The sequence below is a fragment of the Rhineura floridana genome, chromosome 12 (assembly GCF_030035675.1).
Source record: "Rhineura floridana isolate rRhiFlo1 chromosome 12, rRhiFlo1.hap2, whole genome shotgun sequence".
In the NCBI taxonomy this organism is placed as follows: domain Eukaryota; kingdom Metazoa; phylum Chordata; class Lepidosauria; order Squamata; family Rhineuridae; genus Rhineura; species Rhineura floridana.
The window spans coordinates 34,421,640-34,445,038 of NC_084491.1; the positions used below are offsets into that span (position 1 = coordinate 34,421,640).

Consider the following 23,399-nt stretch of genomic DNA (forward strand, 5'->3'; position numbering starts at 1 on the left):
ATTCTCCTAAGTGGTATTTGTATGTAAGCAACTAAGCAAATATAGTCAAGGCTTTTAAAATGGTAAAACTGTGTCCCTATGTAAAGGTCGCTGTAGGTTTTGTTTAAAAAAATACTATTTATCTATTCATCAGCTGAAAAGATCTACAAATTACTCCCTTTCTTCATTGGTTGGAAACAATGGAACTCCTGACTTTTCCTTTGCAAAAAAAAATCATCTCTGTGGTGCCAACATATGACAAAACCTGCATCATGATGACTGTTTTGAGGAAGAAGCTGGGAAGCTGCCGAGCAAGGCTTCAACATCAGACACAAAGCATTACTGCATTCCTCTCTCTTTCTCTTTGGGGACTTTATATTTGTTGTTTGCCTTAATCTGACACAGGAGTCGGCTAGGCAGAAATATGCATGTTCTGTGCTGTTTTTGTGTCTGAAACATCCCAGTGGTATTCTCCAATGACAATCTAGCACAGCAGTGTCGGAGTCACAGTTTAATAGACTGTTGCTGCAGGATATTGCACTATTCTTTCATAAAGGTTGTTTGTTACCATCAGTGTGGTGTTTGGACTAAGCTTGCTGAGTTATTGACTCACAGCCATCACCTCCACACCACTATCCTACCATTTCTTTTGCTGCAAACCTCTCCCACCCCTTTATTTTAACCATCTTGACAAAGAAGCATGAGGCTGAATAGGCCCTCAGCCCTGTCCACTGACCTATAAGTACAGAGGCTGCTAATATGCATGATTTCCTACTCCCAATGAAACCACCACCACCATACACGCGCATTCATTGTTTTGGATAAGTGATCTGAACTGATGCCAGGTTTGTAAATGTCATCTATGGGTCTGTGGGAATGCAAATGAAGAAGCCAGCAACCAGATGTGCAAGGTGTTGTGCAGGTAAGCCAGCTATGCATGCAGTGCTCAGCAACAACCCACATTTGGACATGGACGGGCCAAAGATAAATATCTGACTGGTCCCAGTTCTTCACAGGACTAAAGTAAACCCCAGAGTAGTCTGGTTCCATGCTGATATTTTAGGAGAGCCCACACAAATCCTAAAGAGAGACAACCACAGAACTGTTTTTTTAAGTTAGTATGAGAAATTGAAGCTCAAATGCCTTTTAAAAGCCTACATAGATTGGAGAGTTGAATCGGTCCCATCACATTAACTACTGCAAACAGCAACAGCCAGTCCATCTTCCTAGGAAGCTTCATGTCTTTCTAGTCCAGGAGTAGTTCACCTATTTTTGCCCACAGGCACATTAGCAAATTTGAGCAAGTGTTGTGAGCACTACCCCTTCTGGTCACTTCTCTCTGCTCTCTCCCAGGTCATCCCCCCCCCCAAGACAGAAAGGAAGAAAGTGCATACAAGCACACTATGCTTTTCCAAGGCATTTGGGTAAAAGTTAGATCCATTGGTGTTCATCTGAGACCTGAAAAGAACATAGAGCTGAAAGAGGATGTGGGGGAAGAGTGTTGTGCTTTCACTTTCCTCCTTCAGCTCTATGTCCATTTCAAGGGAGAAAAAGGCAGCCATCCTCACCACATCATAACCAAGGGGGTTGTGTGTGTGTGTGTGTGTGTGTGTGTGAGAGAGAGAGAGAGAGAGAGAGAGAGAGAGAGAGAGACTCCATGGGTGCCTAAGGAAGACCTCAAGGGCACCATTGACAACCCCTGTTTAGTCTACTATAGAATCTGATATGAGCTAGCCTGCCATTACTGAAGGGACTCTAGGATGTATTATGGTAAGTGAATGGATTCATCATTATCTCTACAGTTTAAAAGCTCTGGATAAAATTTGTACCTGTAACTGCCTATTTGTAGTCGACATCGGCAAGAGCAATTAGCTTTACTTACTTATTTGCTGTGCCATTCGAATCATGTCTACTCAGAAGTAAGTCCTGTGAGATTGTATCCAACTAAGTTATATTCTGAAATTAATGGACTTAAGTTAGTCATGGCCATTATTTTCAATGGGTCTGTTCGGAGTAGGACTATCGGAGGAGAGAACTCATAGAATTCAGTGGTGCTTACTCCCAGGTAAGTAGGGTTAGGACTGCAGCCTTGCTTACGTGTTAAAACTATTTATGTGGTGATCCAACGACGTCCGGAGGGCACCAGGTTGGAGAAGACTGGGTTAAGCTGATCCACTGAACTGAAGGAAAGGAGATCTGTGAAATGTACAGAGGCCCAGCTCTGGGGAAATCTGTGCTTGTGTCACTGGAGTGGTCTGCAATGATGCTGCCATATGTAATCAGCTCCAAGCAAGAGGCACAAGGCAAGAATAGGGATTATGAGGCAGGCTAGAATTCCCAACAGGGAGGCCCAGATTTCTTTCTTTCTTTATCGCCCTCCCCATTAAGGAGGGGGTTCCATCTACCTTTTCTGATTCGGCTATAGAATCCTCACTGCCACCACCTGTTTGCCTTTTCTTCTCTTGCTCAGAAAGACCGACATCTTAATAAAATATTTTGATATAGCTGAGTTGAGATTGCCATTGAATGTTAAATAATACCGGGTTTATATTTATTATCACTTATTTATTAAGCCTTTGTTCCCCTGGCGTCGTAAAAAATCTCCTATTATACCTGTTATGTCACAGGAAAAGGCACTTTAAATAATTCATTTGATTAATTATTCAAACATTTAATTAGCATATAATAAATGTCGTGTTAAATCCGAGCTTTGCGGGCTTGAATTAAAAGGGTAACTAACGGCAGGCTTTCCCTCTGTCATTCTCATTTCCTTCCCACGCTGGCCCTGCTGTCACCGTTCCTCCTCTGCAACTGAAGCTGATTGATGCAAACCTTTTCAAGTTTTGCATCTCAGATATAGGTGCAAATGGGTACCCATTGATGGCCAGTTCGTAATAATTAATTGACAATCACAGTTGACATTTCCAATGCCCCTTTTCAAGTGAAGATCAGGCAAGGGAAGAAAGGAGAGTGTTAAGCACTTTTGTTGAAAGCTCAAAGGGAAACCTTCACTCTGTCCTCCTTGTGCTTGAAAATGAGGGTGCATGTTACCCTATTTCATATTATTTGTCAGTTAAAATGTTTTCTGTAACTTGAGCTGGAATTGAGCAAATGGTACAGAGTTTTGAGCAGCAGCAGTCAACAGAGTGGAGCTTACCTAACCTCCCGTCACTGTCATCGTTGTGGCTTATTGGGAGGGAGAAGGGCGAGGCAGTGGCAAGTTTGGTGTAATGCGAACTCGCTGTCAGGAGTGCCAGATTGGCTCCACTGGTGTTTTTCCATTGCTGACCTCATTGCCAGCTCCCTCTTCCGCTCCCAGTAAGCCACAGAGATGGTGGTGATGGGAGGTCAGGTAAGCGCCACTACTGCACCCTACTGACTCCTACTGGTTTTAAGAGCTTGGCTGGTTTTCTTGGAGATCCCCAACTTCAAGGGGACTTTTCTCTCTCTCTAATGGGTGGATTGGAGTGTGTGTGTTTTTGCTCTAATGTGCTGCTGTTTTTCAGGGGTGGGAGTGTTAATCATTAAATATATGAATATCTGTATGGTAACGCTTCTATGTCCTCTCCTGTAAACATCTGTTTTCCTTCAAGTGTTTTCCTTCAGTGTCACAACCCTGAGTTGGTTAAGTAAGGAAACTGAGAGTGCAATCCACACTTCCACACACACACCACACTCCCACTGGCAAGCCTTTGCTGAGCTACCACCGCATCCCCAGCCTCGCTGCTCACAACAGTCACAGTGGAAAGGGAGAGGGATAACAACTGGGCCTGATCTAGACCCAGTTGCTGTAACAGCTCCAGCCTGGTGCAGTGATCAGGCCTGGATTGGGCCCGATGCCAATCCTGTGATGGCAGTGAGGCCACCTCAGGATCCAGTGGATCTCAGGCCAGCTCATTCCCACCCCAACCTATGCTTAGAATGCCGTTTCAGACACTGTTAATTTGATAGATTTGGCTTGCAATACGAACAGCATTGAATTTTTCACCCATCCCTAGCCCTGACAGACTTTGCTTGAGACACAATTTCAGCTCAGGTTCAAATTTCTTCTCAATCATCCCAGAGTGCAGGACACAGAATAATGGGCTCAAGTTACAGGAAGCCAGATTTTGACTGAATATCAGGAAAAACTTCTTAATTGTTTAAGCGGTACAACAGTGGAACCAATGACCTAGGGAGGTGGTGGGCTCTCCAACACTGGAGGCATTCTGGGGGCAGCTGGACATCCACCTGTTGGGTATGCTTTAAGTTGGATTCCTGCATTGAACAGGTGGATGGACTCTATAGCCTTATAGGCCCTTTCCAACTCTATTATTTTATGACTCTGTGATTCTCTCTCTTTTGCCTCTCTGCCTAGTGATCTCATAACATAATAAATCTAATTACATCTCTACCATTAGATGGCACCTGTACAAGCAGAGTCTTCCTTTACACTATTTTACCCTTTCTTCAATGTCCTACTTTGGCTAACTTGCAGTAGGGACAAATGGATGCCTCTTTGTGTTTCATTTAATATCATCCCCCATCCCATCCAATCCCAAAGGTCCATTCTGTTAGCTTGTGCTTGATCCTCTGTTATCCTTTGGAATATTAGCTCTTGAGTCAGAAGCCAGGAAAATGAATTCCCAGCAGCCCTCCCCAACATGGAGTAATTCATTACCTACCTTGATTTCCACTTAAAATGTACTTTAACTACACTTCCAGCTACATACCCTAAATCACCCTCATGTTCACAAAAAGTCCATCATTTTTTATTTTATTGCAGACCCTTGGCATGACATAATCCTTTCCTGAGCATCTCGGAGTGCTTTACAGATCAATAAATTACTTACCTACGCATCAGAGGCAATGTATGCAAGGTCACTGGAGTTGCTCTGTGCTCAGCCAGCTCTCTTGGAAAGGCTTGTGTCTGCACCGTCATCCCATACTGGGAAGGGTTCAATAGGGGAGAAGTGAACCTCCGAGCTAGGCAAGACTGGGGTTCCTTGCTCCATTGAGGCTAGGGTGCCAAGGCCATGGGCGTTGTGGTCATAAGATAAATTCAAAGTTCCTCTCCTTCTTCTACAAAATACCAGAGGAAGTGTCTACAGAGTGTTTTGACATACCAACCAGCTGGTATGACAGCTGCAGCCATTCCTGGACCAAGATAGCTTGACCATTGTAGTCCAGCACCGGCAACTTCAAGACCGGACTACTGCAATGCCCTCTAAGTGGGGCTTCCCTTGCCTTTGGTCCAGAAACTGCAGTTAGTGCAGAATGCTGCAAAACGATTTCTAAAAGGCGTGAGACCCCAGCAGCATATTACATCCCTGCTTAGAAATCTGTACTGGCTGCTGATTTGTTACTGGGCCAAATTAATAGTGTTGCTATTAGTATATAGCAGTGTTCTTCAACCTTGGGTCCTCAGATGTTATTGGACTACAACTCCCATCACCCCCAGCTAGATTCACCAATGGTCAGGGATGATGGGAGCTATAGTCCAACAACATATACATACATACACATATATATGTATATATGTATATATTTTTGCAAGCAATTTTTCCTAATATAATGCATTTTGAATGTTATTTGCACAAGTATATTCTTCTTTTATACACACTTTCCCCCTTATCTATGCATTTCTTTTATAAACATTTGTTGGTTGGTGAACTGCTTTGTGAAACTTGGGTACGTGTGACTTTCGAAGGATGGTTGTGTTTCAGTTCTCATCGTGTTATGGAAAGTATGGATTTGACAGATTCAACTTTAAATGCAAACTGTATCAAAGTTCTTACCTATATCTCTAGTGACACCCCATCAAATATTTGAAGAGAGTTATCATACCATCTCTTAATCACCTGTTCTCCAAGCTAAACAGAAATGTGAATGGAGTCTAGGCATTTTTTCTTGGGGGAGGTAGCACTTAGGCTCCAGTGTCCAGACAAAAGCAGTTCAATTTTGGCTTTGAGAAAAGAGCGTCGTTTCCCTTCCTGGTTCTTATGCTGAGTTATTATTTTGCTGAATTTCTTTACTGGCTTCTCATTTTTATTTCTTTATTTTGCTCAGTGCTCTTTTGATTAATTAGTTATTTGGCTGATAGTTTTGCATAATATGTTTCAATTGCTGTTTTGATGTTGGATTGTTGCTTAGCTACCTTGCTTAGCTACAACATTTTTGTTTGTGTTTGTGTGGGGGGGGTGCAAAGATGGGATACACATATTTTCATAAATAAATAATCAATGTGAATTTATGTATGAATTAAACCATTTGTATATACCACCCCTGAGCCAAAGATTCTTGGGGCAGCTTTGTAAATATATAAAGTAAACAAGATGATGTTGTATGCATTTATGATTTGCTGTGGTTGAAGATAAAGACCGGGGGGGGGGAGAGAACATGGTTTTCATTCCTGTAAAAGGAAACATAGGTTGTGAGGAGGGCTTTGAAGGAAGAAAGAGAAATGGCATCATGCAGGTGTCTTTGGTGGGCGTTTCGGACATAAAACAGAGGGAGTTGTTTAAGAGTACAGAAGACCACAGGTCAACGAAGGGTGGTAGAATTGGGGGAGAGAAGGTCACAGGCAAGGATAGGAATATTTGCCGGTCATGCAGGAAATCAGGGGTTGATTCCCCCAGACGGAGGGGCACATGAAAGTTCTTGCCAGTGGTGGTCATTACAATAAAAAGGGTGACATGGAAAACGTGCATAGGTGTGAGAGATTGTGTTTGCCCTATGGTGCCTTCATTACTGCAATATGCACTAAAGTGGAATGCTTTTCATAAAAAGCGTGGGTCTGATCATGTTCTGGTGTGAATTAGATTAGCTCCTATGCAGTTTAGGCCACCTGAAGAGAGGAGAAGCAACTCCATTCCTTGTTCTATTGCACGTCATGGAGATCTTCTCGGGGAGAGAATGATTTTTGTTCATTCAGTTGACCACGAAGGGTTGATCTCCATAGACAGTGGCTTTGTGAGGTGAGGACTGGAAGTGTATCTTGCAGCACCACCCAATCCCTTTGCGGATGGTCCAACTGCGTGATAAAGACACTGCCACTGCAAACTAGAGAGGGATCAATGTGGCAGCTTTGGTTTCGGCTAGTTTCTCATTTGTCCAATCTTAAGTTCAGGGTGCCACATTTCTGCATCAATTTGCAATTGGTTTTTATTATTTCAAAAGTCCTCAGGAAAATCCATCATTATTTTGCTGCACATTTCTCTTACTAAACATGTTTTAACGCAGTTTTGCTTAACATATCCAATTTTGCAAGCAATGTCCCCTAATATAATGCATTTTATATGTTATTTTCACCTAGTATATGCTTTTTTAATGCATACTTTCACCGAGTATATGCATTTTTGTACACATTTGTTGTTTGGAGACCTGCATTGCAACATTCAGAGAAATGCGAATTTTGAAGGATAGCTGTGCTTTGCTTCATGTATTGTTTCAGGAAGTGTGAATTAGTTAGGTTCCCACTGCCACCTAACAGCTTCACAGATTTTTGGAGGATACATGCCTTGGTAGGGATAGGACATGACACACAAACGTTAACAGATGTTAAAGTGTGCAATGCCACTATCTCTTGCAAGTTTTGGAAACCATTACGAGTGAAACTGGGCAAAAAATATTATTGCGTCTTGGCTGAAATTTGGTGTGGCCTAGAGGGGTTGGCTAAATTGCTTTGAGGGCTAGATTAGGTGCAGATTGCTGTTGGTCATCCTTAGTTTAGTTGTTGTGACAACCCCACAATGAATGGTTCATTTTTAAGAGCTTTCAGAAACCAACACTGTTAGAATCATCCTCAGCTTAAATAACTGACGTTCATCTCTTCCTTTTTGCAGTACCTCCCAAGATTGTCGAGATCTCTTCAGACATCTCCATCAATGAAGGTGGCAATGTCAGTCTCACCTGCATAGCTATGGGTAGGCCAGACCCCACAATCACTTGGAGACACATCTCACCCAAAGGTAAGATACTTTTTTTGCATTGGCAGGTGGCGGCTCCATGTCAGTGAGGCAGTGGAATCTGCTCCAGGTTTTAGTCCAAACTTCAATGAGCTGTTCAAGGTGCTTCAGCAATAGATTCCATCACCCCACTGACATGGGGCCATCAGCCGCTACTGTCTGTATGTGACAAAATAAATCTTGGTGTAGGAACACCCCTGTTCCATATGGTGGGATTTCTTGATGATGGACTTGTCAGACTTTGATGGTGATATTGCATGTAGTGCTCTGTGCTTGACAAGGATGGTTATTGAGAGAGAACTGCAATCAGTTGTCCCTGGCTTGGGGAGGACCCCTGTGCACATGTGTGAACATTGCCTAGTGCACACATTATGCAAAGGCTGTGTGTGTACTTATGACCACTCTCTTGGGCTTCTGACTCTGGTTGCTGACACCCACACCCACAGGCATATATTGCTCACCTTGTAAAGGTGATTGATGTGTAGAAGCCTTTGTGTAGATAGTTACTGGGTCAGGGGGGAAACATTCAAGGGAGGGGCTCCTAAGAAGGGGGGAGGAGCACAGAAAGAGAAAGGGCTAGAAGTAATGAGTCAGCTTGGCTCCCTGTTTACAGATACTTAAAATAAAGCTGTTCTTATTTGAGTTTGCCTGAAGTGCTTGGAGTTTGTTTCTAAGAAAGTCCTTCAAAGCAACAATGCAGCCTTTTTCTGCAAGATGCTTTGATACACTGCAATGGATCAGTGTGTTTGATTGAAACAGATAAAAGAAACAGCATCCCTTTCTCATCATGGATCGTCTTGTTGAACGCTCCATGATGAAAAGGGGCTCACTGCCTGTGGAGAGTTAGCATGCCAGAGCTTTTAGCCTAGCCTTATCTCTGACCTGCCAACTTTCCATGTTCAAGGGGTTTTGTTTCTTTTTCTTTTTTAACTCGAAGGGACATTCAAGTATGCATTCACTCAACTTTCATCTTGAAGTGGTACAGTCCAGGAAAGGCCGTCACATCTCTTGCGGCTTGTTTAAATCGCTTCTGAGTGCAGAAAGGAGGAATTTAGGAAACATAAGCTCAATCATTATAGCTCCTGTGTTGCCCTACCTGGAAGCGGGTACATGCTGAATCCACCCACCTCTGGCATCTGTGTGTGCAGTAGGGATGGAAAGATCTGTCAATGTTGGTTCTCTCCATTTCTCATTTTTTCCAATCTGAAATTTGCTTCTCCACATTTTTGCGTTTTTTCAAAAACCCTCATGAAATTTCTCCAGCATTTTAATGCAGATTTCTCTTAATAAACACATTTTTGCTGGCAGATTTTACTAATGTTCACATTTTTGCAAGTCGTTTCTTGTCATATCATGCATTTTTGCATGTTATTTTCACTCACATATTCATTTTTATGCACACTTTGCCCTAACCCTAAGCATTTTTGTGAACATTGGTTGGTTGGCGAACTGCATTGCAAAATTCCAATAACTGTGAATTTTGAAGGCTGGCTGTGTTTCGGTTCTCACACTGTTTTGGAAAGTGCGAATTTGATAGATTTGGCTTGAAATGTGAATTGAATTGAAATTCTCACCAATCCCTAATGTGCAGTGTGAATATCTGTAGTGATGGGAGTCTTTGCACATATAGCTATACACACAAAGGAGTGAGTACAGCTTGGAACTGTGTGCAGTTGGTGTTCTGGGTCACATGGATGCTGAAGGTCCCCTTGCTACAGATGTCTGCATAGACACCAGGCATGGCCACTTTGCATGTCCCTGTTCCCAGGAAGAGCAATATGGGAGCTAGATTCATGCCTGAAGAAGGCTATGTCAGGTCAAAGTCCAAACAAAGTGACTCATAGGTATAGATTTCAGTAAAATTGCCACCAACATTTGCTTAAGTGCAATTTCAAGGTGCATTTCAAAGTCCCTGCTTGGGTGAAATATGCTTAGGGATTCCAAATGAAGCAAAACAATGGAGCTTGGCCCATTAGAGTGAATGAGGCAGTGTCCCAAGAACCTCAGCCTGTCCTCAGCCAGCCCCCGCCTGCCTGCCTTTCTAATTACAACCAATCCAAAGGGTGGCATTGCCTACCAACTTCCTCCTCCTCAGGCCCAGTGTTGCCCTTGTAGAACTCAGCAGGGATGAGGATGGCATCAAACTACAATTTCTTGGCTCTGCCTGACATTGGCTCTGGCTCCACCTGCTGTTGGGCTCCCTGCCTTCCACCCCAGTAGTCCCAGTGGGCACCAGCCGCCAGTGAAGGCAAAAGGGTTTTGATTAGACTGTTGCAATTTCGCTTGGTGCTTGCTACCCATCTTCATGTCATGTCAACACCCCTTTCTTGTTTTCTGTTACCTCCTTTACCCTCATCGACAGTTCAAGGCCCTGCTTACTACCTATGGGGTTTTGCCCCAGCTGGTCTGTGACACTTTCAGGGGTTGCTGCTGCTGCTCACTTTCTGCAAGGATGTTTTCTTTCTCTGCTGTCAACCAGCCAGTTTCCTTCCCCCAAGGGAGCTTTACCTGAGTTTGAACCAGATGTCTCCATTTTATTTAGGATTTAGCTGCTATGGAAACAGCTGAAGCACCAAGGGGAGAGGAGCAAGCTAATCAGAAATTACCTGCAGAGTTGGGTAATTTACTGGAGCAGCTTTCGCCAGATTTCATGTCCAGATTACATGCTCTGCATTAGCAGCCTAGTCACCCTCAAAGATCAGTTGTTGCGGGGGACTTTTCTCCCCCACTCAACCCGGTGAATCCAGAGCAGGCATCTGGAAGAACTACAGACTATTCCCCTCCTTTACAAAATGCTTCCAAGGTCTTTGCCATGTGATTCAATAAAATTGTCATCTAAGTCTTGGAAAATCCATAATCCCCAAGGAGACAGACTACGTCCTCCAGCAACTTCTGTCTGGCCCAATAAAGAATCCACACCCTGATTTTTTGTTCTACTTTAGTGGAATGTTTGCTTATCAGCAGGGCCTGGATAAATTGCCCATCATCCCTTTCATCACAACAACTATGGCTGGTCCTGTATTCAGGCACTGCTTAGTTCCTGGGATGCATGCTGTTCTAGTGTCTGAAAGATTATTTAGAAAGTTGACCTCCCAGAGATGTGCCAAACCGCACCCTTTCACCCCACAGACATGCCTGCCTTCTCACATGCAGACCACTGCATGAATAAAATGAATGTTCCATTTTTCACTACGCAGCTCCGTATCATGGTTGTTAATTGCATACATGCCATTTTCTATGACTCCTAGATTGTACTTGATGATTCACATTCAAAGGCACATCAGTCTAAGGCAGGGAAGGGCCACATGCATCCCTTGGCCTAATTTCAAGAGCTGTCTGCAAATGTTCAGTTCAGGTCTTTGGCAAGAGTGATCTGTCTCTCCCCCAGAAGAAAGAGAGGGAGGGAGGGAGGTGGTGTGGTCCCATCTATGCTTACTCTGGTCCCACCCATGACTAACTTTGGACACATCCACCACTGGCATGTGACCTCTGACAGATTATCTACAATAAAATGCAGCCCTTGATAAGGAAAACAAAGGTATCTCCACCTGTGCTGTAAGCAGTGCAATCCAGATCTGTATCACTGTTGAACAAGACCTAAGTATTATTATCTGAATGTGGCTAAATTGCACATCAGCTTGTATGTCCAGTCTTCTCATAATACTTTCAAACCTGCTATCTGATTGAGCTGCTTATCCACAACAGTGAAGATGCGGCTTGTGCATAGGAACTGAGAAATCATAGGTATCATTCGTAGCTTCCCTAATCTGACCTGTTGGAGTTCCTCTCCTTAGTGATGAGTGGGTAAATTCTATCACAGATGCCATCTCCATTGCAGCGTGGTGGGGGGCTGCAACCAGTCTCTCTCAAGCCCCTTTGGGATCCTTCGTATGTCTTCATTCAAGGATGGCTTCCTTTTCAGTTTCCTCTGTCAACTAAAAGAGAACCAAGCTTTCCTCATGCAAAGCAGTTGCTCTACCGCTGAGCCAGGGCCCTTCCCAGTTAGAAGAACCTCAGCTGGTAGAGCTAGGAATGATCTCCTGCCTGGGCTCTTGGAGAGGCAGATTAGACCACATTGGTTTACATGAACCAATGCTCTGACTCAGGACCAAGGCAAATGTTACATGTAGCTGTGCATATTTTTTCTCCTGTATTTTTTTTCTGTTTTGACCAAATGCAACATCAAACCTTGTGCATTTCAGCGAAAGAAGGGGCAGAGGGGATGCTTCATCCTCTCCCTCTCATCCATTTCCCCCTACCCATTTTAATCCAGTGGAGGAAAATATTTAGGTTCTTCCATGAGCTGAAAAGCAGCTCAGGGGCGGGCTACTTGGAGTGCAAAAACAGAAAGAAGAGGGATATTTAAGTAGTCTCTCCCTAGCCACCCATCCACCTACCCTGCTTCTCCCATTCCTCCACTGGAATGGACAGGCCTCTCTTTTTTGGACTGTTCTGATCTTTTTAAAAAAGCTGTTTTAACTAATTGCCATGGCAGCTTTCTGTTGCAATCATGTTTCTAGGTTAATTTCCTGTTGCACAAAGAAGTGCATCCTTTTGTCCATCCTGCACCTGCTGTTGATCACTTCTGTTGGAAGGCGCCCAACCTTTCATGTTTTTAGAAAGAAAGAGGGTGGGAGACAGTTGCACTGAATTCATCATGAATACTTATGAAGGAGCACAGGCACTGGCTGATATTCTGAATTCTTTCCCTGTCCTTTGCCTCTTGCTCAGATTGGTAAGCTCTTCTGGAAGCACAGATGATGATGATGATGATTTGTTACCTGCACGTCACCCAGAGGTTCCAGGGCAGGATCTTCTCTTTTCTGCATTCTCTACAGCAACTGGCACACAACTAGTGTTAGGCAAATGTTAAGTGGTAGCCACAGGATGCTTTCAGTGCAGTCAGGGAAAGGGCCAGCACAGGACTGCGGTGGTGTCTGGTGCCCATTGGGACTGGTAGGGCAGAAGGTAGGGAGCCCAACCATAGGTGGGGCAGAGCCAATGACAGGCAGAGCCAACACAGTCTAATTAGGTCCCCATCTTCCTTCTTACTGAGTTTTATAATGGCAACCCTTAGATTGAGGAGGAGGATGCTAATAAGCAGTGCCACCCCCTAGATTGGAGGTAAATAAGAAGGCAAACAGGTGGGAGCTGGCTAAGGGCAGGCTGAGGCTGGTGGGGCAGTGCCCCGTTATCCCTAACAGTCCAGCCTCCACTGGATTGCTGCCTGTGCCGCCATCCCTTCTTGACGCAGGAGCTTGCCATCACAGCCTCCCATATTTTGACCTGCCTCTTGAGGTGCAACTTGGTCAAGAAGCAACTTTTTGGCTCTTTTTAATAGTTTGATTTATTTATTTACTATTTGATTTATATCCCGCCCTTCCTCCCAGCAGGAGCCCAGGGTGGCAAACAAAAGCACTAAAACCACTTTGAAACATCATAAAAGCAGACTTTGAAATACTTTAAAATTAAAACAAAACATCTTTAAAAACATTTTTTTAAAAAGCTTCCAAAACCTTTAAAAAAGGTTAAAATATATCATTGGTTTTTTTAAAAAAACAACAACAAAAGGTTTAAAAACAGCTGCAGCACTAGGGGGACTGAAGAAGACCTGCCCTGTGAGTGAGTATCTGAGCATCTGGGTGCTTGCTTCCTTGCATTTCTGGGTTGCTGCCTTTTGAGACAGCTGAAGTCCCTGGTAAGTGGTCAAGGACTGGGACCCTCTGCCTGACCCTGGCTCCAGAGCGAGGCTGCAGTTAATCTTGCAGCCTCTTGCATCAAGCCCTTGGGGATCCCCTTAGGGAGTCCTGAGGGTGAGGGTGAGGGTGCTACCCCCCTTCTATTTCTTTCTTTCTTTCTTCTAACCAATCTGGAGGAGATTAGTAGTGGGAGGGCGTATGACTCATGTGTTGTTCCTGCGCAGGGTGACAGCCTGTGCAGTGAACTAAATGATAGCAGAAAGTCACCAGATGCCTTCAGAGTGAGAGTCTGCAAATGGCAGAAGGCTGGCCCTCCCTGAGAGTGAGACAGAGGAAGAGTAGATGTGCCCTTTGTGAAAAATATTGAGTGGGTCTTATTGTTCCTAATTCTCACAGAGGCCTACTGGGATAAATGGCTCAGGTAGGTTTTGCTGGTGGGCTGTTGTTGCGTCCATACCAGGTGTTAAGGAGAAGTCTTAGTAAGGAGGGCCATGGGTGATGCCACCCAGTTTCAGTGATCATGGGTAGAGGGAAGTATAGCCATGGGAAGGTGGTGAATTACCATAGAAGACAAGGGCAAGGGTATCTATACCTTGTTCCTTGCTGCCACTCCTCTCATGGATGGGTTCCTTGTTGCTCATCTGCTGTGCCCACTGGCCTGTGTGTGTTGCTGTTTAACTCCAGATTGGTACACAATAAGACCACACTCATCCATGATTTGATTGTGGATGAAGGTGCCGATTTGGTGTGCATTACTGAGACCTGGGTGGGTGAGCTGGGAGGAGTAGATCTGACCCAGCTTTGCCCATCTGGATACTCGGTGCAACACCAGCACAGGTTGCAGGGACGGGGAGGGGGAGGAGTTGCTGGGGTCTACAGAACTTCCATCTCTGTCACCAGGAAACCACTCGGTCTTGGAGCTAGCTGTGAGGGCCTGTGCCTGGTGTCAGGCCAAGGAGACAGTAAACTAGGGTTGCTGTTGGTGTACCATCCACCCTGCTGCCCGGCAGCTTCTCTGACTGAGCTGGCAGAGGCCATCTTGGCTGTGATATTGGAGGAGCCCAGAACTATAGTCCTGGGTGATTTCAGTGTCCATACTGGGTGATTTCAATGTCCATGCTGAGGCTGCCTCTAGTGTTCGGAACTTCGTGGCCTTTATGACAAACATGGGACTGTCCGAAGTTGTCACTGGCCCGACGCATAGGGCAGGGCACACCCTCAACTTAATTTTTGCTCCAGATGGAGGAAGGGGTGGTCTGGAGATAGGAGGTGGATGTCACCCCACTGTCATGGTCAGACCACTTCCTGGTGAAGTTTAGACTTATGGCTCCAATCCTTCCTTGCAGGGGTGGTGGACAGATGGTCCACCCCCAGAGAATGATGGAATCCAGTGGATTCCTGAATGCCCTGGGGGAGTTCTCAGTAGATAGAGCAGGTGACCCTGTTGAAGCCCTTGTCACACTGTGGAACCGCAAGGCGCATCGTGCTCTTGACATGGTTGCCCTCGAGAGCTCTCTCTGGCATTGTGGAGTCCGGTCTGTACCTTGGTACACCAGTGAGCCTAGGGCAATGAAACAGGCTGGACAACTGCTACAGGGCAAGTGGTGAAAGACGTGCTGTGAGGCTGATCGAGCATGAGTAAAACATCATAACCGTGCCTACTGTGTGGAGGTAAGGGCGGTGAAGAAGGCCCACTTCTTTGCTTCCATCACATCCTCAAGTAGCCGTCCAATGGAGCTTTTCTGTATTGTCAGGGGTCTGTTGACATCAACTCCAGGAAATGGAGTTTTAGACCTTTCGGAGGCCCACTGTGAGTTGTTTGTGAGGCACTTTGAGGGTAAAGTTGCTCGCCTCCATGGCAGTTTTGATGCCCCCTCCTCATCTACTGTAGTCCCCAATGAGGTGTTCAGTGCAATGCTTGCTGCAACTTCTTGGGAACAGTTGATGCGGCCTGATGACATAGACAAGGTGCTTGCAATGATGCAGCCAGCAACGTGTCCTCTCGACCCTTGCCCTTCTTGGCTTATTAAAGCTTGCTGAGGGGATTTGATTGAGTGGATCCAGGGTGTGGTCAATGCATCATTGTGGGAGGGAGTGGTTCCAGCCTCCCCGAAAGAGGCTGTGATTCGACCGCTCCTGAAAAAGCCCATCATGGACCCATTGGTCTGCGACAATTACTGACCAGTTGCAAATACCCTCTTCTTAGGGAAGGTGATTGAGAGGGTTGTGGCCAGCAATTGCAAGTACTCTTGGATGAAACAGATTATCTTGACCCATTCCAGTCTGGATTCAGGCTTGGTTATGGGACTGAATCAGCCTTGGTCGCCCTGATGGATGGCCTTTATCGGAAGAAGGACAGGGGGAGTTGTGACCTTGTTACTCTTACTTGATCTCTCAGCACCTTTTGATACCATTGACCATGGTAACCTTCTGGGCCGACTTGGTGAGATGGGTATTGGAGGTGCTGTTTTACAGTGGTTCTGATCCTATCTCCAAGGTCATTTTCAGAGAATAGCATTGGGTGATTATCTTTCGGTCCCCTGGCAGTTGTGATGTGGGTTGCCACCGGGTACCATCTTGTCCCCCGTGCTATTTAACATCTATATGAAGCCCTTAGGAGTGGTCATCAGGAGATTTGGGGTGAGTTGTCAGCAGTACATTGATGATACCCAACTCTATTTCTCCATAACATCTGCATCAGAAGAGGCCATGCAAGCCTTGGACTGATGCCTGGACTCGGTGGTCTGTGTCTGTGTTGGAATTGCTTTTTAATATGTTTTTAACTTTTTTCGAAAGCTTTTCTTTTTAAAAAAGTTTTTAAAGTTGTTTTATTTTAATGTATTTGAAAGTCTGTTTTTATGATGTTTTAAACTGTCTTTAGTGCTTTTGTTTGCCTATGTTGCGTGGAACAGACCTCCTGATTGGATGGTATCTGCAGGAGTCCTTACCTGCAGAGCGCAGTGATCAACTGGATATATAAGGGATAAGATGGCCTTTCAGGTAACCTGGTCCCAAGCTGTATAGGGCTTTGTACACCAAAACTAGAATCCTGAACTTGGCCCCGTAGCAAATGGGCAGCCAGTGCAATTCTTTCAGCAGTGGGGTGACATGTTGGTGATACCCTGCCCCAGTGAACAGTGTCGCTGCTGCATTTTGCACCAGCTGCAGCTTCCGGACCAACCTCAAGGGTAGCCCCACTTAGAGCTCATTACGGTAATCCAGTCGTTCAGACCTGGAGGCTCTAATTGACAGCATGTGTTCAGCCAGAGCTGGCAGATGTTGTGGCATCAAATGTTCTTAGGCATGGAGGGTGTCAGGGAGGCACCTGGTGGGGACAGGTTCAGCCCAGCAGCGGAGAGCCTGGCAGATATTATTGGTGTCGGAGTTCTGCGAGACGCTGAGATTGTTCAAGTGGCAAGCAAGAGACATGTCCTCTGCAGCACCAGGTGGGCAGGCAGCAAGAGAATGGCATGCTGAAGGTCAGGAAATAGAACCGTGCGTGGGAGGCAGTCACACAATTTCTCTGCACAGAGCACAGGCCCTCTTTCCTCTCTTCAAGCACACACAGAGAGATTCTGCCGGTTTTCCTGAGCAACATTTGCTCAGAGTAGTTTCAAAGGTGCTCTGTAATTAATTGGTTTCAGCCATAGACCTTTCAAGTCTGTTAATAATGGCTGAGGTTCAAAAGGCTCGCCACACTGGAAAGACAGGCTGTGCAGACTGAACTCTGGTTTTCTAGCTGCCTTGGTTTCCAATGCAAACTGACCCCAAACTCTGAACAGAGGGGATGCCCAAGAAATTAGGACACTGAAGAGCATTTGGGTCAGAGGCAAAATGCTGGGAGCTCCATCCAGGCTGTTGCTGTATCCATATTGACTTATCTGTTCGCTATGCCCCCTAGCCCTCCTTAATGTAAGGTGCATAAAGCATGGCTTGCCTTGTGAAATAGGACCATGGGAGCCAGAAGTCTTACATTCCAGAAAGGAAGAAAGTGTTTTGGAGAAAGAGGGTTTTATGCATGGAATATATTAGGGCGCATGCTTTATTTTGGTTGCATCATTTGTAATGTGCAGACCTTGGCAGAGGAAGAGACAATGGAATGGAACTGTAAGGATGTGCTTAGCATAACTGGGACCTCTGGCAGTGTGACCAAAATGGCGTTCTCTCTGCACCATCACAGCAGCTTGCTGGGGGTGAAAATTGTTGGCCTGTTCTCTGATACACTGCAGTACCTCTACTGGCAGAGGTGGTATTGCATCTACTAACCCGCTGTCATGTTCTGGGCCAGTGCCAAATCCCACAGAGAAAGTGGCAAGGTGCTGGAGGCAAGGCTGGCCAGGGGCTACTGGACCACAAATAGCTGCAAGTGAGCAACTTTCTCCAACAAAGATTTGGAGCAGACGGAGGCCTTTTATCTCTCTGTCTCCAGACCCTCCTCCAGGCTCCAGCCCCTTGTATAGAACTGCAGAGCCTTAAAGGGCCAGCTTCTGGCCTGAAGGCGAGCACTCCTCCTCCATTCCACTGATGTGCTATGTGGTGGGAGACATCTGATTCTTCAGGCTCAGGGAAGGTGCCTGTGGCCCTATAGGCCTTGGTGATCTAGGAGGACTGGGGACTCCTGTCCAACAGCCTCAGGCACAATGGTCTCCCTGTCTTCAGCAGTCAGCTCTGAGCCGTGAACCTGACCCAACCTGCAGCCTCCGACTCTGTGACCAGATCACTGACAGAGTCAGGCGTCATGGCACCCACAAGGATCAGGTGAGACAAGCAGCTAATACTGTTCCATATTACTGAATGCCTCTCCTGACATAAACCTACCCAAACCCTACATTCAGCACCTGAAGCCAGTCTCCATGTGCCCCTTTAAAAAAAAAAGTCCAGAGGGTGGACATATGAGACAGGAGCTTTTGGGTTGTTGTCCCCGGCTGTGAAATGCTCACTCCAGTTAGCCCTGCTAGATTTGACTTTTCAGCACCAGGTTAAGGCCTCCCTCTCTCCCCAGGCATATACTGGATTGTGATGGGTTATCATGCCCATAAAGTGCTGATGTTTTTACTGTTGTGGTTGTGATGTGATTCTTGAGGTTGTAGTTTTGTTAGTGTATTGATGTTCGCTTTGTTTCTAACTCCTATTTTTATTCTGCTTGTAAGTAGCCTAGAAACTATTTTTGTAGTAAGCTAATAATAATAATAATAATAATAATAAATATCCTATAAAACTGTTAATTTTTCCCTGGGTCTTCAGTATGAGCAACTAAGTTACTCAAGCATAAACTGAGGTGTATGAGGACCGCTGCATCTGGGCCACCTCCTAATTATCAGACTACTAGCCCTGACATATAGGTGTGAGCAACCAAGAACCAAGAAAGGGTTGTAGGGAGAAGTCCTTACCAGTGGTTGGTTTTGTTGCTGTGACTCAGGCCTGCTTGGAACCCTCCATGCTTTGGGTGTAAGGGAACTACAGGTATGTGCATGATAAGGTATCTTCAACCAATGAGCTATTTCAAGGAGGGTTCTTTCATTTTGTGAGTCCTATTGCAGCTGCCCTGGCCCTGCAACACAGTTCCTTACTCACTGGAATAAGTCATTGGAGTCTGGTTAAGGAAATCTAGATATAGGCAATCAGGTGTTTCCAAGGTTACTGCTTTCCCTTTCACTGGAATCTTCTGTGTTGTCAAGGTGATCATGTTGTTGGCAAGTGTTTGCCCATGAAACTTGTGTAAGCCTTCTGGTTAAAATGTCACCATGTTTGCACCAATGAGGATGTCTGGATGTGGGAGAAATGTGGTTCAGCATTTTGATGTGAACCTACCTAATTTGCACTTTCTGAAACAATGTGTGAACTGGAGCACAGCTACCCTTCGAAATTCACATTTCTCTGAATTTTGTGATGCAGCTCTCCAGCTAAAGAATGTGTACAAAAAGCAGAGAAAGGTATGCACAAAAATGCATATATTCATGAAAAGAACACCTAAAATGCATTATATTAGGGAACATCATCTGCAAAAGTGTGTATATCAGTCAACATTGCAGACAAAAATCTGCATGCCAGGAGAAATGTGTGCTAAAATCCTGATGAATCTTCATGAGTCCTTTTTTAAAAAAATGCAAACTGATACAGAAATGTGGAGAACTGAATTTAAGACTGAGCGAATAAAAGAAATGCAATTGACAGATTTGCTCATCCCTAAGAGGATAAAGCAGTTGTACGGGTGTGCTACTCTGAGCAAGCAAAAGGCAGCCCTAGATAACTAATAGGTATCTGTTCATTAACACAGCAGCACACAAAGGGATCTAACAATATAATTGTGTACATTCACTTGTGTACTCACTAAGAAGAGCCACCTTCTTTAAGTGTTTAGAATTCCCTTCCTACTTAGCCTCATCACAGTCCCTGAATTGTCTCTGCAAACATTATTATGAGTAGAAGCTATAATTGTACTAAGATTTCCCAAGTTGTCTGTGTAAGGAACAACATAAGAAGAGCCTTTGCTGGATCAGACCAAACATCTGCACATATATAAATATATTAATGATAGGTGGAAATGCAGCCTCAAAATGCCCCCACTGACACATCCACCCCATATTTTCCAGGATTCTACTAGATAAACTATGCCAGTTTGATGGAGTCTTTAGAATGCACTTTCTTTTTTGCAACAGGATGGTTTTGTGGGAAAATCCATTTCCAGGCACTGAAAAGTTTTGACACTCAGCAGTTTTCCTTTTCCCTGTCACACAAAGTATATCCAGTGATTCTGCTCTGCATGGCGAGCTTAGTTGAGACGGTCATGGAAATAGACAGCACAAAGATTGGGGAGAATTGCCTGCAGATGGATCCGATAATTGATAGGCAGGATAATATAAAGAGGTTTTTTATTTTATTTCTTGTTAAAGCAATAGAGAGATATGGAATGTCAGGAGCTGCAATATACTGGCAGCAAAAAAGGGGAAGCTGCAGAACTGCCTAATTTGAAGAACATTCCAATGGTATTAATAACATATAGTTATGGCTCTTATCTGTGCTCATTTTATATATGCCACATTTAAATAGACCAGAGACTTGCTGGGTTTTTTTAAAGAAAAGGAATTTCAAAATCTAGATTCAGACTGAACATTTGGGTTTTTGCATTCTCATGCTGGGTTAGAAGTCAACAACAACGACAATATGCCCCTCCTGTCTTTGTTACATGTTCCTCCAGAACAAATATATATGCTAGGGCCTTGTAGCCTACACCCACCACTCACATGAAATGTTACTAATCTGATTATTATTATTTATTCAATTTATTTCCATAAGGGGTTACAACAATACAAATATACAAGTTGAAAATCAGTTCAAACAATGTACAACCAGAAGAATAAGGTGTGTGTCTGTGTGTGTGTGTATTGTGTCAAAGAACAGGGTAAAATTATGTTTTCTTCATTTGAAATTCCACTGGTCCCACCCTGTCGGGAGGATGAGCTGGGCTCCTGGGGGGTTGGAAGAAGAGGATTCAAATGGCTGGCAGAGGGAGGAGGGAGGAACTTACCCTCTGTGGAGCGAAGCCGAAACAGAGGACATGCCAGAGATAGGGTCGCCTAGCAACGGGGAGCCTGAGAGCCTTGAAGTTTTAGAATCCCCCCCAGACATTCCCAGGCCCTCCCTTCTCCGCAGCTCAGAGCAAGAGGGAGGGCTGATCACAGCAGAAAGGCGGAGAGATGGTTTACCCTCAGCCCCTTCTTTATCACCCATAGGGGAATCGGACACTTCAGAAGAGGAGGAGGTGATGCCTCCCCCCTCACCATGCACACGCAGACGGTTGAAAAGACAGGAGAGAAGGGGGGGAAGGCGGGCAGTACCTGAGGGGGAGTTAAGGAGGAGCGAAAGGTTGCGCGCCCGTTTAGCCCCTTCTTAAAGAACAGGCGGGAAGCAGCCCCTTGCTCTGTCAACTTTCTCCCAATGTCGCAGGACCTGTATCCCTGTATTGATTCATGAGAAAACGCAGTCTTTGTTTGGACATTACCCTAATAAAACACGAATTAACTACAACCTCTGGTCTGGTTCCTGAGTCGCATCCTGGGCCTGACAGCTTGACAGAGCCACCTAAATCACCCTCAACGCTCTCTTCACTTGACTGGGACAAGATGTCAAAGGGAGCAGCGGGGGGGACGAACCCCACTTCTGAGACGGAAGAAGTGAAACTCTTGAGGACTAAGGTAGCTGAATTGCAGACGGATGTCCAAGCCCTGCTAGCAGCAGTCAAGGCGCTGAAGACGGATAATCAAGCCTTGAAGGCCACGATAGACCAGATGCAAACAGCCCCTCCAGCTGCCGCAGTAAAGGTTCCCATTGGATTGCCCCCAAAATACGCGGGACAAAGTGATCAGTTGGCAACTTTCGTGGCTCAATGTGAGTTATATCTGGATGTCAGGCACATGGAGTTTCCAGACGATGGGGCTAAAGTGGCCTTCGTGATTAGCCTCCTGGAGGGAGAAGCTGCAAAATGGGTGACTCCGTATCTCGTGAGAAAAGATACTGTCTTAAGAAGGTACAGAGGATTTATACAGGAGATGACCGAGATGTTCCAAGACCCGCAAAGAGCTGAAACAGTAGCGCAGCAACTAGGCGCTCTGAAGCAAGCTAAAGGGACTGTTTCCGAGTACACTAACGCTTTTAAAATTCTGTCCCAGGAAACTGGTTACAATGACGCCGCCCTGATGTTTATGTACCGGAGTGGATTAAATGCTGAAATCCTGGATGAGTTGGCCAGGACCTCCCCCCCGCTGACCTACCAGGGCTCATCCGGCTATGCCTACAGATAGATCACCGGATGGAAGGAAGGCACCTGGAAAGGAAGCAGGAGGTCCCGAGATACTCAGCCTCGGCATCTCGCAGCAAGACCCTTCCCTCTGCAGGAATGGCAGGTAATGCAGCTGAGGGACAGGGAGGGGCTAGGCCAAGACTGTCGGAAGAAGAAAAGGAAAGACGCCGCCAAGAACATTTATGCTTTTATTGTTCAAAGCCGGGCCACGTGGCCAGAGACTGTGGACTAAAAGGGGGGAAAGCTGAGCCGTCAGGAAACTAGAACACCCAGTCCACGTGCAGGCCGGTGGACTGGGGGCAGCGTTGTATAAAGGCCCCCCAACGATCCAACCTCCCTCAAAGGGGGTGTTGGTCTTGCCTATTCGGATTACAACTTCCAGAGGAGTGGTGTTTAATTCCACTGCCTTAATTGACAGTGGAGCCTCCACAAATTTTATTGATGTAAAGTTAGTCAAGCGTCATGCAATTTCCCGGTGGAAACTGAACGCTCCCCTAGCTGTGGAGACTATCGATGGGAGACCCCTGAAGTCAGGAGGGGTGACACAAGCCACGGAGGAAGTGAAACTTCAAATCCCCGGGCACGAAGAGTTCATTTCGCTATACGTGTCAGATCTCTCGAACTTTGAGGTGATTCTGGGAATGCCCTGGCTAGCAAAGCATGAACCCACAATAAGTTGGAAGGAGGCGGTGGTGTGGTTCACCTCACAGTATTGCCAGGAGAACTGTCAACCTGAAGGAATCAAGAACACCTTAGCGGGGGCAGCAAATGACCCTGCTGCCAAAGTATGAAGAATTCAAAGATGTGTTTGATGAAAAGGAGGCAGAGACTTTACCCCCCCACCGCCCTTACGACTATGCGATTGATCTAGTGCCAGGAGCCAGCATCCCATCAGGGAGAATCTACTCTTTCACAGAGAATGAGAGGGAGGCCCTGAAGGAATTCCTGGATAAAAACCTGAGGCGAGGATTCATA

At 45.5% G+C, this 23,399-nt stretch overlaps 1 protein-coding gene across 8 annotated transcripts in view; it reads left to right on the forward strand.

Moving 5' to 3' along the window:
- The window catches only part of NTM (neurotrimin), a 1,016,090-nt gene that overhangs the window by 870,076 nt on the left and 122,615 nt on the right, over nucleotides 1–23,399 (forward strand). For all 8 annotated transcript variants that reach the window (XM_061592407.1, XM_061592408.1, XM_061592409.1 and 5 more), the window contains one exon: nucleotides 7,803–7,928. In XM_061592407.1, coding sequence (XP_061448391.1) covers nucleotides 7,803–7,928 — 126 coding nt within the window. The remainder of the gene's footprint in view (nucleotides 1–7,802; nucleotides 7,929–23,399) is intronic.